Here is an 11,181-nt window from a genome sequence, read left to right on the forward strand (position 1 = left end):
CGCCCCTTTATTTGCATAAAGGGCGGGGCACCTTCTACCCTATCCCTCTTTACTTCCAGGGCTGTCCTTTTTTTAAAAAAAAAGCAGAGCGTGCGAAGCTGACATAAGTTATTTGCATAAAGAGGAGGGACTTATAGGCGCTAGGACGCCGATTGGCTGAAGAGGCAGGCTCCCGGCGTCGGCCGTTGAGACGTGCAGAGGGGGCGGGAATGCGGTGCCGGTCGGCCTGGGTGTTGGGACGCAGAATTTGCACGACGACTAGGGGGAGAAAGAGGCGGAGCGTGCGTAGTGCGTTCGTGGAAAGATGGGAACGGAGAGACGTAGAGACGCCAAGAGTGGAAGGAAACGATGCTAGGCCTATAGTACTATCCGCAAAGGAGATAGAGCTAGAAGACTGGGCGGAAGGGACTAGCTGCCGGAGGGCGGAGCTTACGTAACCAGGGAAGAGCTCCAACTCACGCTTATCTTCGCGAGAGGTGAAAGCATGAGGGGGCGGGGCCTTCATTTATTAAATCACGTCATGCAAATAAGGTAGATTGACAGGCCAATCCAAGAGTCCAGGGGAGTGCATCACGGAACAGAGGCATTCTGTGAGTAGTTCTACTTATTTGCATAATATATGCAAATCGCTTGGACAAAGATAGGGTACAAATAACCTATTCCTCAAAATATTGGCAACTAATGACTAAGACAGGCATTTAATTTTATAATCTGTAATTTTCGTGAATATATTTATATATCTGATATTATTGACAGTTTCCGTTTACTTCATAACGGGTTTAATTCTGCGAAATGCAGTACCATTCCCCTCCTTTGTCTCCGATTACGTGTGTGTGTGTGTGTGTAGTCGCTCAGTCGTGTCTGACTCTTTGGGACCGCATGGACTGGGACTACATGGACTGTACCCTTCCAGGTTCCTCTGTCCGGTGGAATTTTCCAGGCGATCTTGAACTGAGTTGCCATTTTCTACTCCAGGGGATCCTTCCAATCCATCCCAATCCAGGTATCGAACCCATGTCTCTTGTGTCTCCCACACTGGCAGAGAGCCACCTGGGAAGCTCTGTTACTCGTGTGTGTGTGTGTGTGTGTGTGTGTGAGAGAGAGAGAGAGAGAGAGAGAGAGAGAGAGAGCGCGCGCGCGAGCGAGCGCGTGCTGAGTCCTTTCCGACTCTTCAAACCCATGGATTTATTCTGCTCTAATCATACCCCCTACTTGTTCAGCAAATCATTCAACATCTATTTTTTACCCATTGGGTATATATTAAAAAATAGGGGTTTCCCTGGTAAAGAATCTGCGTGCAACGCAGGAAACCCAGGTTGGATCGCTGGGTGGGGAAGATCCGCTGGAGAAGGAAATGGCAACCAGTCCATTTCTTCAGTATTCTTCCCTGGAGAATTACATGGACAGAGGATTCAGGCAGGCTACAGTCCATGGGGTTACAAAAGTCGGGCACGACTGGGTGATTAACACACATACACACGTAAAATAGATTTTTATTAAAGCGGTTTTAAGTTTACAGAATAATTGAGCAGAAAGTACAGAGAATGCTAGTCTATTCCTTCCCCTGCCTCAGTTTTCTCTATTATTAACATGTGCATTAGTGTGGCACGTTTGTTACAATTGATGCACCGATGGTGATACATTATTTTTTCTTCCAGTTTTATTGAGACACAATTGACACACAGTACTACATAAATTTAAGGTGTATTTGCTCAGTCCTGTCCAACTCTTAGCGACCCCATGGACTGCAGCCCACCAGGCTCCTCTGTCCATGGGATTTTCCAGGCAAGAGTACTGGAGTGGGGTGCCATTGCCTTCTCAGACTACATAAATTTAAGGTGTATAGCATATAATGATTTGACTTACAAACATCATGAAGTGATTACCATATTTAGTGAACATCCATCATCTCATACAGTTACAAACTTAAACAGAAAAAAATGTATTTTTTTCCTCATGATGAGAACTCTGACGATTTACTCTTAACAACTTTAATCAGTTTCAATTGTATTTATCATGCTATATATTACACGTCTAGTATTTACTTATAACTGGAAGTTTATATTTCTTGACTGCCTTCATTCATTTCCCTCTCCCTCCACCACAAATCTGATTTCTTTCTGTATGAGTTTGTTTGTTTTTGAAGTATAGTTAGCCTACAATACTATGTTAGTTTTTGGTATACAACGCTGTGATTTAAATATCAATATTTCAAAATGATATTTCAAAATGATCATAAGTCTAGTTATCATCTGTCACCATGCATAATTATTGACTATATTCCCTACAGTGTACATTTCATATCTAGGACTCAGTTATTTTGTAACCGGAAGTTTCTGTTGCTTAATCTATACCTATTTCTCTCCTTACCCTTCCCCCAATTACCTGTTTGTTCTCTGTATCTGTGACTCTATTTCTGCTTTGTTACATTTGTTTTTATAGATTATACGTAAGTGAAATCATACAATATTTGTCTTCTTTGTCTGACTTATTTTACTTAGCATAATACTCTTTAGGTCCACCATGTTGACACAAATGGTAAGGTTGCTTTCTTTTTCCTGGCTGAGTAATATTCCATCACACACACGCGCACACACACCATCTTCTTTATCCACTCACCTATCATATCTTGGCTATTATAAATAATGCTTCAGTGAACGTGGGGTAAATATATCTTTTGAATTAATGTCTTCATTTCCATCAGATAAAGACACAGGACTAGAATTACTCTATTGTATTGTAGTTCTATTTTTGAAGAATCTTTATATTGTTCTCCATGTCTAGTCAGGTCCTCTGCCCATTTTTTAATCTTGTTCTTTCTGTGTTGTGACTTTTCGTGTTTTTTTTGTGTGTGTTTCTATACAAATTTTCGTGGAGAAGGCAATGGCAACCCATTCCGGTACTCTTGCCTGGAAAATCCCATGGATGGAGGAGCCTGGTAGGCTTCAGTCCATGGAGTCGCTAAGAGTCAGACACAACTGAGCGACTTCACTTTCACTTTTCACTTTTATGCACTGGAGAAGGAAATGGCAACCCACTCCAGTGTTTTTGCCTGGAGAATCCCAGGGACAGCAGAGCCTGGTGGGCTGCCGTCATGGGGTCGCACAGAGTCGGACATGACTGAAGTGACTTAGCAGCAGCAGCAGCATACAAATTTTCGAATTATTTGTCCTAGTTCTTTGAAAAATGCCATTGGTATCTTGACTGGGATTGCATTGAATCTGCAGATTGCCTTGAGTAGCATAATCATTTTAACAATTTTAATTCTTGCAATCCCTGAGCATGGTGCCTTTCCATTTGTTTGTGTTGTCTTCAGTTTCTCTCATCAGTGTCTTACAGATTTCTGAGTACAGGTGTTTTGGCTCCTTAGTTTGATTTGTCCCCAGGTATTTTATTCTTTTTGATGTAATTATAAATGGGACTGTTTTCTTACTTTTTCTTTCTGATAGTTCATTGGTAGTATGTAGAAATGCAACAGATATCTGTGTATTAATTTTATATCCTGCAATTGTTACCAGATTCATTGGTAAAGTTGCAAATTTTTGAACTTACCAAATTCATTTAGAATTTTCTATGTATATCATCTTCAAACTAACAGTTTTACTTCTTCCTTTCTAATTTGAATTTCTTTTTCTTGTCTGACTTCCTATAGCTGGAACTTCCAATACTATGTTGAATAAAAGTGGTGAGATCTTAAAGGAAATGTTTCAGCTTCTCACCATTGAGTATGATGTTAGCTGTGGGATTGTCATATATGGCCTTTATTATGTTGAGGTGTATCCCCTCTAAGCCCACTTTCTAGAGAGTTTTAATCATAAATGAATGTTAAATTTGTCACAAGCTTTTTTCTGTATCTATTGAGATGACCATATGATTTTTCCTTCTCAGTTCATTAATGTGGTATATCGCATTGATTGATTTGCCGACATTGAACCATCCATGCATCCTTGGGATAAATCCCACTTGATCATGGTGTACATGTGTAATGTATTGTTGAATTCCATTTGCTGATTTTTTCTGAGGATTTTTGTATCTGTTCATCAGTGATATTGGCCTATGATTTTTATATTTTCATGGTATCTTTATCTGGTTTTGATATCAGGGTGATACTGGCCTCATAGAATGAGTTCAAAGGGGTTTCTTCCTCTTCAGTTTTTTGGAATAGTTTGAGAAAGATGAATGTTAAATCTTCTTTAAAAGTTTGGTAGAATTCATCTTTAGTAGAGACATTATGGTTCTGAACTTTTGCTTGTTGGAAGGTTTGTTTTTTTTTAATTACTGAGTCAATTTCAGTAACGGGTCTATTCATATTTTCTGTTTCTTCCTGATTCACTCTTAGGAGATTGTACATTTCTAGGAATTTGTCCATTTCTTCTAGGTTGTCCATTTTATTGGCATATAATTATTTGTAGCAATCTCTTATGATCCTTAGTAGGTCAGGTGGTAAAGAAATCCTCCTGCAATGCATGAGACCCCGGTTTGATTCCTGGGTCTGGAAGATCTGCTGGAGAAGGGATAGGCTACCCACTCCAGTATTCTTGGGCTTCCCTGGTGGCTCAGCTGGTAAATAACCCTCCAGCAATGTAGGAGACCTGAGTTTGATCCCTGGGTTGGGAAGATCCAGTGAAGAAGGAAACGGCTACCCACTCCAGTATTCTGGCCTGGAGAATTCCATGGACTATATAGTCCTTGGGGTCGCAAAGAGTCAGACACAACTGAGTGGCCTTCACTTTCACTTATGATTCTTTCTATTTCTGTGGTGTCAGTTTGACTTCTTTTTCATTTCTGATTTTATTGATTTGGACTCTTTTTCTTGGTGAGTCTGGCTAAAAGTTTATCGATTTTGTTTATCTTTTCAAAGAATAACTCTTAGTTTCGTTAGTGTTTTTTTTTCTTTATTTCATTTATTTCTGTTCTTATCTTTATTATTTCTTCTCTTCTACTAATTTTAGGTTTTGTTTGTTCTTCTTTATCTAGTTCCTTTAGGGGTAAAGTTAGATTGTTTACTTGAGGTTTTTCCTGTCTCGTGAAGTAGGTTTGTATCACTATAAACTTCCTTCTTAGAAATATTTTTGCTGCATCCCATGGATTTTAGATCATTGTGTTTTCATTTTCATTTGCCTCCAGCTGTGTTTTAATTTCCTCTAATTTCTCCAGTGACCCGTTAACAACAACTATGTTCTGAAGGCACCAGAGATATGCACAGAAAATTTTAGAAGTTGTTGTTGTTGTCCAGTCAGCTGCTCAGGCCTGCCCAGCTTTTTCGACTCTATGGACCACAGCATGCCAGGCTCCTCTGTCTTTCACTATCTCCCCGAGTTTACTCAAACTCATGTCCATTGAGTCGCTGATGCCATCTAACCACCTCATCCTTTATTTTCCCCTTTTCTCCTGCCCTCAGTCTTTCCCAGCATCAGGATCTTTTCCACTGAGTCAGCTTTTTGCATCAGATGGCCAAAGTATTGGAGCTTCAGCTTTAGCATCAGTCCTGCCAATAAATATACAGGGTTGATTTCCTTTAGGATTGACTGGTTTGATCTCCTTCCTGTCAAAGGGACGCTCAAGAGTTTCTCCAGCACCACAATTCAAAAGCATCAATTCTTCAGTGCTCAGTCTTCTTTATCATCCAGCTTTCACATCTGTACATGACTACTGGAAAAACCATAGCTTTGAGTATGCACTTTGTTGGCAAAGTGATGTCTCTGCTTTTTAATACGCTGTCTAGGTTTGTTGTAGCTTTTCTTCCAAAGAGCAAGCGTCTTTTAATTTCATGACTGTAGTTATCATCCACAGTGAAAAGTTTTGGAGCCTGAGAAAATAAAATCTGCCACTGTTTGCCCATCTATTTGCCATGAAGTGATGGGACCAGAGGCCATGATCTTAGTTATTTTAATGTTGGATTTTAAGCCACCATTTTCACTGTCCTCTTTTACCTTCATCAAGAGGCTCTGTAGTTCCTCTTCTCTTTCTGCCATTAAAGTGGTATCATCTGCATATCTGAGATTGTTGATATTTCTCCCAGCAATCTTGATTCCACCTTGTGCTTCATCCAGCCCGGTATTTAGCATGAGGTACTCATCATATAAGTTAAATAAACAGGGTGACAATATACAGCCTTGACTTACTTCCTTTCCCAGTTTTGAACCAGTCCATTGTTCCATGTCTGGTTTTAACTGTTACTTCTTGACATGCATACAGGCTTTTCAGAAAGCAGGTAAGGTGGTCTGGTATTCCCATCTCTTGAAGAATTTTTCATAGTTTGGTGTGATCCACATAGTAAAAGGCTTTTGTATAGTCAGTGAAACAGATGTTTTTCTGGAATTCTCTTGCCTTTTCTATGATCCATTGGATGTTGGCAGTTTGATCTCTGGCTACTCTGCCTTTTCTGAATCTAGCTTGTACACCTGGAAGTTCTCAGTTCACATACTGTTGAAGCCTAGCTTGAAGGATTTTTGAGCATTACCTTGAAATCGTGAAAGTGAAGTTGCTCAGTTGTGTCTGACTCTTTGCGACCCCATAGACTGTAGCCTACCAGGCTCCTCTGTCCATGGGATTTTCCAGGCAATAGTACTGGAGTGGATTGCCATTTACCTTGCTAGCATGTAAAATGAGTACAATTGTATGGTAGTTTGAACATTCTAGCCTTGACTTACTTTGGGATTGGAATGAAAACTGACTTTTTCCAGTCTCGTGGCCATTACTGAGTTTTCCAAATTTGCTTGCATATTGAGTGTGGCATTTTAACAACATTGTCTTTTAGGATTTGAAATAGCTCAGCTGGAATTCCATCATCTCCACTAGCTTTGGTTATAGTAATGCTTCCTGAGGCCCACTTGACTTCACACTCTAGGATGTCTGGTTCTAGGTGAGTGACCACACCGTTATGGTTATCTGGGTCATTAAGACCTTTTTTGTATAGTTCTTCTGTGTCTTCTTACTATCTCTTCTTAATAGCTTCAGCTTCTGTTAGGTCCTTGCTGTTTCTGTCCTTTAGTGTGCCCGTCTTTGCATGAAATGTTCCCTGGGTATCTCCAGTTTTCTTGAAGAGATCTCTAGTCTTTCCCATTCTACTGTTTTCCTCTATTTCTTTGCATTGTTCACTTAAGAAGGCTTTCTTATCTCTCCTTGCTATTCTCTGAAACTCTGAATTCAGTTGGGTGTATCTTTCCCTTTCTGCTTTGCCTTTTGCTTCTCTTCCTTTCTCAGCTATTTGTAAGGCCTCCTCAGACAATCATCATGCTTTCTTTCATTTCTTTTTCTTTGGAATAGTTTTGGTCACTGCCTCCTGTACAGTGTTATGAACCTCTGTCCGTAGTTCTTCAGGCACTCTGTCTACCAGATCTAATCCCCTGAATCTGTTCATCACCTCTACTGTATAATCATAAGGGATTTGATTTAGGTCATATTGAGCGGTCTAGTATTTTTCCCTGCTTTCTTCAATTTAAGCTTGAATTTTGCAATAAGGAGCTCGTGATCTGAGCCATAGTCAGCTCCGTATCTTGTTTTTGCTGATATAGAAGCTGATATAGAAGCCTGTATAGAGCTTCTCCATCTTAGGCTGCAAAGAATATAGTCAATTTGATTTCGGTATTGACCGTCTGGTAATATTCACGTGTAGAGTCATCTCTTGGGTTGTTGGGAAAGGATGTTGGCTATGACCAGTGTGTTCTCTTGACAGAATTCTGTTAGCCTTTTCCCTGCTTCATTTTGTATGCCAAGCCCAAACTTGCCTGTTATTCTGGGTATTTCTTGACTTCCTGCTTTTGCATTCCAGTTCCCTATGATGAAAAGGACATCTTTTTTTGGTCTTAGTTCTAGAAGGTCTTGAATTGTTCAGCTTCAGCTTCCTCAGCATTAGTGGTTGGGGCATAGGCTTGGATTACTGTGATGTTGAATGGTCTGCCTTGGAAACGAACCAAGATCGTTCCGTCATTTTTGAGATGGTTCAGGTACTGCATTTTGGACTCTTTTGTAGACTGTGAAGGCTGCTCCATTTCTTTTAAGAGATTTTTGCCCACAGAGTAGATACAATGGTCATTTGAATTAAATTCGCCCATTCGTGTCCATTTTAGTTACTAATTTATATTATAGAAGTAGAGGAATAAGAATCAGACTGTGCCTGGGTAGGTCAGAAATGTTTCTGGGAAAGTCTGAAAGTGATTAGGGAAAGTTATTAACTGATATGAAGAACTTGTTAAGATTTAGCCAGGTTTGAGGAGCAAGTGCACATCTTGGGCCCTGTGAACTGATAAGCAGAGGCATGGATTTGGAACCTACACCTGCCTGTCCATTATGGAAAATGAGAGTGGCAAATTTAGTAAGAATCTGGTAAGAGTTTTATCCTGAGGCTCATTAAGATGATTGAGATGAGAAAAAAAAAAAAGATGAAGGTGGTTGAGATGACTTCAGTTCTCAAACTTTCAAATGATTCTCTCGTCCCCTTCCCCTGGACAGTTACCACAGCAAAATTTCTTGGAAGTGCTCTCTGTACTCACAATCTCCTTCTCTCCTCTCTTTCTTTGTTAAAGCCACTCCAGTCAAGTCTTCATCCCCACCTTCTACTCAAACTGCAAATGTCAAGGGTATCAGCCTCATGGCTTGAAATAATGTTAATATGCTAATAACTTCCCAAATGTGTATCTTCATCAGAGACCTCACTTCCAACACTGGACTTGTATACACAGCTGTGTACTTGCCATCACCTCTTAGATGTCTAACAGATGGTTTCAAATTCAGTATGTCCAAAAGCAAACATTTTGATCTCTGCTGCTGCTGCTGCTAAGTTGCTTCAGTCATGTCCAAACCTGTGTGACCCAATAGACGGCAGCCCACCAGGCTCCTCTGTCCCTGGGATTCTCCAGGCAAGAATAATGGAGTGGGTTGCCATTTCCTTCTACAATACATAAGAGTGAAAAGTGAAAGTGAAGTTGCTCAGTCATGTCTGACTCATCGCAACCCCATGGACTGCAGCCTACCAGGCTCCTCCGTCCATGGGATTTTCCAGGCAAGAATACTGGAATGGGTTGCCATTTCCTTCTCCATTTGATCTCTAGTCTTTCAATAATTTCTCTGTCCACAGCCTTCACCATCTCAGCTGATGACAGTTTAAAAATTTCAGGGATTTCCCTGGTGGTCCAGTGGCTAACACTTCACACTCCTAATGCAGGGGTCCGAGTTCGATCCCTGATTGGGGTGCTATATCCCACATTCCACAACTAAACATCCTGCATGTCACAACGAAGATCACAGATCCTGTGTGCTACAGTTAAGACCCAGCACAGCCAATAAATAAATACAAATAAGTAAATGTTTTATAAAAATGAAAATTCCAGTTAAGTCGAAAACCCTGGAAACCTCATCAATTCCTTTAGTTGTCACACTCTACACTTTGAATCAGACAGGAAATCCTAGCTTGAGAAAACATCCAGAATCCCACCTCTTCACTTCCACTGCTTCTGCCTTGATCTGAGCCATCCTAATCTCTCACCAGGTTTACAGGAACAGCCTCCTAACTGGTCGTCTTATGCTTACCTCTGCTCCTACAGTGTTCTCTACACTGAAGCCAGAGTGGGCCTTTTCTCAAAGGAGATTGAAGAGCATTCCTTTACTCAGAGTCCTGCAGTGCCACTCCATTTCTCTCAGAATAAAAGCTAAAGTCCTTACTGCAGCCTACAAGACCCTAGATGACTTGGCCCCCTATTCAGTTCAGTTCAGTTGCTCAGTCATGTCTGACTCTTTGCAGCCCCATGGGCTGCAGCATGCCAGGCTTCCCTGTTCATCACCAACTCCTGAAGTTTGCTCAAACTCATGTCCATCAAGTTGGTGATGCCACCCAACCATCTCATCCTTTATCTTCTCCTTCTCCTCCTGCCTTCAATCTTTCCCAGCATCAGGATCTTTTCTAGTGAGTCACTTCTTCTCATCAGGTGGCCAAAGTATTGGAGTTTCAGCTTCAGCATCAGTCCTTCCAATGAATATTCAGGACTGATTTCCTTCAGGATTTACTGACTTGATCTCCTGGCCCCCTGTTGGGTTTTTTATCTTATTACTCTCTTTATCGGAGAAGGCAATGACACCCCACTCCAGTACTCTTGCCTGGAAAATCCCATGGACGGAGGAGCCTGGTAGGCTACAGTCCATGGGGTCACGAAGAGTCGGACACAACTGAGCGACTTCACTTTCACTTTCATACATTGGAAAAGGAAATGGCAACCCACTCCAGTGTTCTTGCCTGGAGAATCCCAGGGATGGGGGAGCCTGGTGGGCTGCCGTCTATGGGGTCACACAGTGTCGGACATGACTGAAGTGACTTAGCAGCAGCACTCTCTCTATCTGCACAGGCCTTTCTCACTCTAGGGCCCTCTCTGCTCCTTTCCTTGTGCACAAATGGCTCTTCCCCCAGAAACCTGCGTGGCTCACTGCTGTATTTTCTTGAAGTTTTTGTTCACTGTTGGTCACCTCCTCACTGAATCCTCTCCTGATTACCCTTTCAGAATTTTAATCTTCCTGACCATCTTTGCACCCCTGATTCCCTTTAACCTGCTCTTTTTTTTTAAAATAATACTGTCATTTTAAAATAGAGCATAGAAATTTAAAATTATATTTACTGTTTGTTATCTGTCCTCCTCCCGTATCAGTTACTGCAGTAGAACATAAACTTCACAAAGGCAGGGATCTTTGTTTTGTTACTTTTATATCCCAGGCACCTGGAATAGGGGATGGAACATAGTTAATGCCCAATAAATGATTTTTAAAATCTTATCAAAGTGCGTGTGTGTGTGTGCATTTTATATATATATATACACACACACACACACACACACACACACACACACACACACACATACACATGCATGCCAAGTCAATTCAGTCATGTCCAACTCTTTGTGACCCCATGGACCATAGCTTACCAGGCACCTCTGTCCATGGGATTTTCCAGGCAAGAATACTGCAGTGGGTTGCCATGCCTTTCTCCTATATATATATATGTGTGTGTGTGAAATTTTAATAACTTGTCATGAACTGAGCAGAGCATGTAACCAAAAACAGAGCCTTAACTAGCACAGAAGCTGCCAAGGGCTCTTTTAGTCTCTGTCCTCCCCCAAGGCTAACTACTATCCTGATTTCTAATAATATATATTAGTTTTACTTGTTTTGTACTTTATTCAAATGGAATTGTAC

General features: G+C 41.0%; 1 protein-coding gene across 6 annotated transcripts in view; it reads left to right on the plus strand.

Moving 5' to 3' along the window:
- The first annotated feature begins 213 nt into the window (after positions 1-213).
- The window catches only part of NCR3 (natural cytotoxicity triggering receptor 3), a 32,813-nt gene continuing 21,845 nt past the window's right edge, over positions 214-11,181 (plus strand). For 5 of the 6 annotated variants that reach the window (XM_010818332.4, XM_010818333.4, XM_010818335.4 and 2 more), the window contains exon 1: positions 539-1,003. In XM_010818332.4, coding sequence (XP_010816634.2) covers positions 793-1,003 — 211 coding nt within the window. In that variant the 5' untranslated portion in view covers positions 539-792. Of the gene's footprint in view, positions 477-538; positions 1,004-11,181 lie in introns of those variants that run through there. The other variant, NM_001040524.2, reaches the window with a different exon arrangement.

This window comes from Bos taurus, chromosome 23 (genome assembly GCF_002263795.3).
Source record: "Bos taurus isolate L1 Dominette 01449 registration number 42190680 breed Hereford chromosome 23, ARS-UCD2.0, whole genome shotgun sequence".
NCBI lineage: Eukaryota > Metazoa > Chordata > Mammalia > Artiodactyla > Bovidae > Bos > Bos taurus.